Source organism: Corylus avellana, chromosome ca5 (assembly GCF_901000735.1).
Source record: "Corylus avellana chromosome ca5, CavTom2PMs-1.0".
Taxonomy (NCBI): Eukaryota; Viridiplantae; Streptophyta; class Magnoliopsida; order Fagales; family Betulaceae; genus Corylus; species Corylus avellana.
The window spans coordinates 12,250,337-12,258,486 of NC_081545.1; the positions used below are offsets into that span (position 1 = coordinate 12,250,337).

The 8,150-nt window shown below is 38.8% G+C and overlaps 1 protein-coding gene across 1 annotated transcript; it reads left to right on the plus strand.

Annotated features, from left to right (window-relative positions):
• The first annotated feature begins 1,083 nt into the window (after nt 1-1,083).
• LOC132183156 (cyanidin 3-O-galactoside 2''-O-xylosyltransferase FGGT1-like) lies at nt 1,084-2,514 on the plus strand. Its single transcript, XM_059596553.1, has one exon. It carries the CDS (start codon nt 1,144-1,146, stop codon nt 2,512-2,514), a length of 1,371 nt encoding a protein of 456 aa, XP_059452536.1. The 5' UTR covers nt 1,084-1,143.
• The last annotated feature ends 5,636 nt before the right edge of the window (nt 2,515-8,150 follow it).

Here is an 8,150-nt window from a genome sequence, read left to right on the forward strand (position 1 = left end):
AACACGACCATTTCTTCATGCAAGCTTGACACACCTACCTTATACCTGTCAACGAACAAAGCTCATTGAGCCTGCCGTGCAACACCTCAATAGCTAGGTGTCTTGTACTTAAGCTTCACTCTATTACAAAAGCTAATTAGGTGTCACCCCCAAAGGAACGGACCACATGCTACAAAGGCCAATTTTTAGACTCTAACAAGTAAGTTTGGGGGAAATTTTCCTTTCCTATGAACTACCATGCGATGACCATTTTTTTCCTTCAATTATTAATTTTACATTACGATCCTATCAAACTACCATTTCAAAATTTTTCTTCCGTCAGTCAAGGCCGTTAAGTCGGACGGTCAACCGTATTGTTCACGACACTGTTCACGACATTCTTCATGGCGTCAGTACTGTGAACAGTGTTCACAGGTACTGTTAGACTTAACGACCTTAACTAACGGAAGGGGGTTTTGGTAACGAAATGGTAGTTTGATGGAGTCGTAATGTAAAGTTGGTAGTTGATGGGATATATGGTAATCGAGTGGTAGTTTACTGGAGAGATAAGTTAACTCTGTTTAGAATCTGTTTTTTCAAAAGTATTCCCATAATTAATGGGTTCAGAATCTGTTTTTTCAAAAGTATTCCCATAATTAATGGGAAACGTTTTTCTTAAAAGTCTTTTATGTTATGTAAAGTATTTTATACTTTAAATTTCTTGTTAATAATTTTAAGAAAATTGTGATTTTATATTTAAATTTATTTAAAATGAAATGGTATTTATTTTACGGTCATGATTTAAAGTTATTATATCCAACGATATATATGAAGTTATTGATGACACACCTTCTTAAAAGTTTAAATAATGTAAAATCATGTACACAATTAAATGGAGAGGATATTATTCCCCACCAAACAAATCGCACCAAGCCCCACACTAACAATACAAAAAAAACTCATTTAATGTACGGACAATTAATAGTGCAGACAATAAAAGACATAAATTTCTTAGTATAAATCTTACAAACTGGCTTCTAAAAAGTGATATGTCTTTTAAGTATACGAGATACGGATGATGCATGCTAGACTAGCGAAAAATTCTCTACAGTAGTGTTTCAGTTGCTGGCCTGGATCGTTGAACAATAGCTTTCCTCAGCGAATATGGGTTCAACATCGCTACACATCGCAATGTACCCTTGGTTTGCTATTGGCCACCTTCGCCCATTTCTCTACCTTTCAAACAAACTAGCCCAGAAAGGAAATAAAATCTCCTTCTTCATCCCCACCAACACACAACCGAAGATGAAGCCTCTCAATCTCTACCCGGATCGCATAACCTTTTTCCCCGTCACTGTTCCTCCTGTTGATGGCCTCCCTCCCGACGCTGAGACCACTTCAGATGTTCCACCCACTTTATACCCAAACCTTATGACTGCCATGGACCGGACTGAGAATCAGATTGATCTTCTCCTCCGTGACCTTAAACCAGACATTGTCTTCTTTGATTTTGCTTATTGGGTTCCAAAATTGACACGAAAATTAGGTATCAAGTCAATTCTTTACTGCGTTAGCAGTGCAGCTGCAATTGGTTACACTCTGGTCCCTGTAAGGCAACGCAGTGGTTACCATTCCGAGGCTGAGCTTATGCAGCCCCCATCTGGTTTCCCAGACTCATCCATCACGCTCCATCCCCACGAAGCGCGATTCCTTACTGCATTTGCAAAGGTGAAGTTTGGCAGCGATGTCCTTTTTCTTGACCGCATATTTACAAGCTTTGCTCAGGCTGACGCGCTAGGATTCTGGGCCTGTAGAGAAATTGAGGGGCCTTGTATCGACTATCTTGTGAGCCAGTTTGAGAAGCCTGTGCTTGTTTCAGGACCAATTCTAGTAGACCCACCAGCTTCTACTTTTGAAGAAAAATGGGTTGAATGGCTAGGAAGTTTCAAGGCGGGTTCAGTAATTTACTGTGCATTGGGTAGTGAGTGCAAGTTAACGAAAGACCAATTCCAGGAATTGATATTGGGTCTTGAGCTTTGCGGTTGGCCATTTCTTGCAGCACTTAAACCACCCTTTGGGGCTGAGTCTATTGAAGAAGCACTGCCGGAAGGGTTCGAAGAAAGGATTAAAGGAAAAGGAATGGTACATGGTGGATGGGTTCAACAACGATTGATTTTAGGCCACCCATCAATTGGGTGCTTTGTCACGCACTGTGGTTCAAGTTCTTTGCTGGAAGCACTGAGGAGTGAGTGTCAGTTTGTAATGTTACCACAATTGATTGATCAAATTATCACTGCAAAGATGATGGCCAAGAGTTTGAAGGTTGGGGTAGAAGTGGAGAGAGGCGAAGATGCTGGCTTGTTCACCAAGGAAAGCGTATGCAAAGCTGTGAGGGCTGTGATGGAGGTTGATAGTGAGGTTGGGAGGCTGGTCAGAGCCAATCACGCTATACTAAGAGACGTCTTGGTTAGCGAAGATTTACAGTCCTCATATATTGACAGTTTCTCTCAGAAGCTTAAGCATTTGGTTGGATAATTTCTCAGTACATATGTCTGGATATGTAGAGGCAAATGTCATTATTTGCTGCAATAATCCTCTTTAGTGTCCTTTAGCCTTGTTTAATGTAGTGCTATTGTAATTGCAATGAACCTTCAGCTCCGCTCAAAGTTGAATTAGGGTTTAAAGTTGGTTGTAGGAAGCCGTCAAAACTCTATGCTGCTTCAGCATATTAAATAAGAGTTGAGATTGCTTTCTTGCCATTATTAGATTTGGCCATCAGTAAATGTAATAATGTATTTTATCATGTTTTAATTAAGTAGACTTTATCATTAAGAAATTTCACTATTCGTTTGGTTCGCAAAATGTCTATTCCATTGGACAAGTGATGCAGCGTGATTTAGTGAGCTGCAGGGAAGAACATCATTAAGCAACGGATAGGTATTTCTAGATCTTGATTCTATCAATGATCTAAAAAATCTTTTTGACAAAAGTTAAATACTCTCTAGGTTTTGAAGGAAAATAAAGGAATAAACTCAACTCTAAATATTCTCATTAATCAAAATCAATAATAAACAACAACTGATTTCCTATGGAGGCTATAAGCATATATTTATAGCCCATAACCCCAAACCTAATAAAATATGACATAAATACCCCCAAAATCCTAAACCTAATAAAATAACGAAATAAAGACTCCCAAAACCCTTACCCTAATAAAGTAATAACATAAAGTCGGTTTAAGATAATAAAAAACGCAGAAATTAACATAATGCCCCGCATACGTTCGATTGCAGCACGCAGGTGCTCGATGTCAGTTCCAGAGAGTAGGTGCGCTCGATAGTGTGATCGATCGCAGTCACAAGGCGTAACGAGCGCAGGTGTGCTCAATCATGCTTTAGTGCGCTCGAGCGCACTACCATAAACCATTATCCGAGCTGCATCATTCTCCCCTGGTTGAGAGAATTCGTCCTCGAATTCGGCTGGTTCTTTCCACGGTCCTTCGGATGCCCAATCAAATCATTCCACTCGCCCTTCCTCAAGAACAAAACAAGACAACACCCCACAATAAGCGTGGCGTTTTTTATCATTGAAATACTTTGATGTTTGTCTGGCAAGCCCCACACACCACTTAACAATTCTTCTGATTTGCCTTACTTCTCTCATTCATTTTCCCTTCCACGTGCCATGAAAATACTCAAGAATAGATCAGCCATTATTTCCCTTGTGAACATATAATTTTCCTCATCCGTATGAAATTCACCATAATCATTGTTAGGAGAATTTAAAATATCTTCAACACTAAGGAAATCAACGTAATCACACTTTTCACCATTAAAATTAGGCACTTCACCTGAAAAGTCTTCATCACCCTCTTCATGATCGGCAGTGTCATCCTCTTCATAATTGGCGATGTCATCCGTGGGCTCTTCATCTTCCAATTGGTCAACTTCGTCGGGGTAGAGGTCGCCAAACATGGGAAAAAACCTATCTTCTTCATACTCTTCCTCTTGGTCATCTTTTTCGGGGTAGAGGCTGTCAAACATGGGAGAAAACCCATCCTCTTCGTACTTGTCTTCTAGGTCAAATGCCAAAGGTCCTTCAATCTGCTCTTCCTCATGGACATCGGCATCATAGGTTGGTGGAAAATCCTAATCCACGAATCCTTGCGAAGGAACTACAACATCTTCATGTCTGAACTCTTCATCAATGAATTCGAATTCCTGAAACTCTTCATCCACAGATTCTTTTTCCTCCTCCACAGAATATGGATTCGGGTTATGGATTTGTAGTTGGCAAGCAGGGGTCCAATTGGCCTGTCGTGGACTTTTCGCCTCACTCCATGTTTCCCTAAATACCTACTTTTTTTAGGAATTTTCTATTTTCTTTGTCATAGCCATAGACCCTTGTCTTCAATTTCGTGACTTCTCGCCCATGGTATAACTATGGGGAAAGAAAGCGACCCGCACATATTTCAATAGTTTCTCCTAACTATTGATCTTCAATTTGCCTTCCCGCTTCCTAGTTTTTTTCAGTTGTTGCCACCACACACCAACTCTTCCTCAGAATGTGTGTACCACCAAAGAGACTCGTTGTTCATCAGGCATCCCGTTGAATTTAAAAACCACTTCACCAGCCAACACCCAATCCAAAAATTTGTCGGGTTCTAGATCTCCATCGAATTTCGGAATTTTGAGTTCAAATCTAGTCACCCGCTGATTGGCATGAGCTTGCGCCAGGTACTAACGTCCGTGCATTCGGTGCTCCGCAAACAAGTTTTTAGATTCATTCCCATGTTGACCACACAAGTTGGATAATTGGGTAGTGAGGTATTCAATTTGATCCCTCATAGCCCTAAATCGATCCTCCGTGTGTTGCCAATGTTCAGCGATAGTTTTGCCTTCTGCCTCCATGAATCGCGGTCTTGGTTGGCGACGACAACCATTCGGCCCACCACTCTTGTGCCGCAAGCGAATTGTTGGTTGCTCCTTACATGCTGCCTCCGTGTGCATGTGCACCTCTTTCATATCTGTAAAGCGGTTGCTCCTCCCCATTCATGGAAAGTAATTGACCTTTGATACCACCTGATGCAGTGTGACTTAGTTAGCTACAGTGAAGAACATCAATAAGCAGCGGATAGGTATTTCTAGATCTTGACTCTATCAATGATCTAAAAAATCTTCTTGACAAAAGCTAGATACTCTCTAAGTTTTGAAGGAAAATAGAGGAATAAACTCAACTCTAAGTATTCTAATTAGTCAAAATCAATAATAAAAAATAATTGATTTCCTATGGAGGCATAAGCATATATTTATAGCCCCAAACCCTAAACCTAATAAAATATGACATAAATACCCCCCAAACCCTAAACCTAATAAAATATCGAAATAAAGACTCCCAAAACCCTAAATCTAATAAAGTAATAACATAAAGTCGATTTAAGATAATAAAAAACGCAGAAAATTAACATAATGCCCCGCGTGCGCTCGATCGCAACACAGAGGCGCTCGGTCGTAGTTCCAGAGAGCAGGTGCGCTCGATAGTGTGATCGATCGCAGTTACAAGGCATAACGAGCTCAGGTGCGCTCGATTGTGCTTTAGTGCGCTCATGCGCACTACTAGAAACCACTATCTGAGCTGCATCAAAAAGGAATAGCTACTACTAGGAATAGAAGAGTGTTGAATAGAATAGCTATTCATATTCCTTAGTTTGGTAACAACACATATGCAAAAATTGAAACTGAATTAGTCCTAGGGGTGTCTCTACACCTAATGGCCTAAAACCATCTGGTTTGGGAGTCATTGACTTAACACTCGTTACATGGGTAAATTAGAAAGCTAAAGGGAACCAAACATTGCACAACCTGACGAAGAAGAAAAAGAAAAAAGAAAATGAAAAAAAAAATGCCATTGTTGTTCATTCTAATAGCGATTTTAGTGAACTTTGAGATACTGAGATATTGCACATTGGAAATAATTGGAAGCTTCATATTTATGTGCTGGTTCACTTTACACTATTTCGAACTTGTGATACCTTAGCATGTCTTTTGTAAGTGATTAAATTTTAAAATTCCAATTCATTGAGAATGTGGAGTTTTAAGCTTGCTAATGAATGAGAATCATGGTTTTTGAGTGACACTTGAATTTTTGAATAACATGATTTTTGTATAATCTTTGTGGGTAACATTTCTGGAAAACCTAGGGGTTTAAAAGGCTTGTTGCATATGCTAAATGCAATCGTATATCCCACGAAAGATGGATTTATCTTTTTGTTTTCTATTTTTCATTTTGCTTTTAGTTTTGTATTGCTAAGGGACTAGCAATATGTAAGTTTGGGGGTGTGTTAAATGCCAAAATATCCATATTTTAGCCCTTAAACTTATGTGTATCAATTCCTTAAGTATTGTTAATTTGTGCTATTTTTGTTTTTTTATGTGTTTTCCATGCTTTGCAGGCTTTTGGAAGAGAAGGGAGTAAATTTGGAAGATTTGGGCTCAAAGGGAGAAATTTGGAAAAGTTGGAGTTCCTAACAGTGTGATCGAGCACAGGGAACCTGTGATCGAGCATACTACCAGAGAAGACAAGCAGCGAGTGCAGCCATGTATGATCGTGCGCACACCAGAAGAATCTCGATCGCAGACGCGCGATCGAGCGCACACGGGTTGCGATCGATCGCACCCGTGCACTGGTGACACATCAGAGGCGGCCAGACTGTTGTTCTTTCCATATTAGGGTTTTCCAAGTCCCACTTGTAATAGGAATAAAACTCTAAAAATTTTCTAGGTTTACTAGTATGACAAGGACTTCTAAAAGCCTATAAATAGACCTCTTAGCTTCTAGGAATAAGTGTGGAAAAAGAGGCACAAGCTCTAGAAAGGAACTGAAGGCTAGATCAAGAGGAGTTTGGGTTTTTCTTCTCTTCCACCTTTTATTTTTGTTATGTAGTTTATATTTTTTATTAGGGCTAGATTGAAGCCCTAATCATGTCTATTTATGATATCAATATTGGTGCCTTTGCTACAATTGTATTTTGGTGTATTTAACTTGAGTAATTCCTGTTATCTTGAATTCCTCATATGTGTTTGTCTGACCAACATATGCATGTGGTATAGACTAGTTAATTAAATTAATTTGGATAATTGAGTCCTAGGTTTAATAAGAGTAACAAAACAAATTCACATCGGGTTCTTGGGTTAATCAACATGGGGATTGGGAGTAGACACCCATGCCCTAGGCCTCATGTGTTTGTCGAATTCCACATATTTATACTTTCTTAAAGAACAACTTAGTATACACCATGCTAAATCATTTAAGAAAGAAAAGAATTAGAGTAGACACCCATGCCTAATTCGTTGCTTAGGGAGATCAATAGCTTAAGGAGTAGACACCATACCGTTAGGTTGGCAAACATTAAATATACCGGTATAATTTGTGCATTGGCATATTGTTATCTTAATTAGTCTGATTAATGGTAGATATCAAAACCATAATCCTTTTTAATTTTAGTTTATCTTTTATTTTATTTCTTTATATTAAATTCAATCGTGACAATTAAATTTTATATGTGTAATTAAATAGGAAATTACTTCTAAACATAATTTACCAATCCTCGTGGGAATGATCTCGTATTTGCCTGTTATACTATCGTTTGATCTTCTGCACTTGCGAGTAAAATGTACAATTATTTGCCTATTAATTTAGGTAGATATTTGCACAATAGGAGTTCCAACTTAGGATCATCATTGCGGTCGGCGAGGTTGCTTTCCAGCCTTAGCCAATCCCGATCCATTGGTATGTTTGAGTTTGCCATTGAATTTTTGCTCCTTTATGTCCACCTGATCATCACCACTGTTGCCCCGTTTTTTCTTGTTCCTTGCATGGTTGCATGTATCTCAGCCTCCTTAAAAAACTTTCTTTTCCACATGGTTAGTGCCTTCTCTGGACCAATTACATCTTGGGCCGCCTAATTAAGTAGACTTTATGATTAAGAAATTTCACTATTCGTTTGGTTCGTGAAATGTCTAATCCATTGGAAAATGAATAGTTACTATTAGGAATAGACGAGTGTGGAATACAATAGCTATTCATATTCTTTAGTTTGGTAACAACACACGTGCAAAAATTGAAACAAAATTAAAATTACTAAAAACCCCCGTATTGTTTTTTTTTTTTTT

Coding starts and splice junctions, on each gene's coding strand:
- LOC132183156 (XM_059596553.1), top strand. CDS start 1,144: ATGGGTTCAACATCGCTACACATCGCAATGTACCCTTGGTTTGCTATT.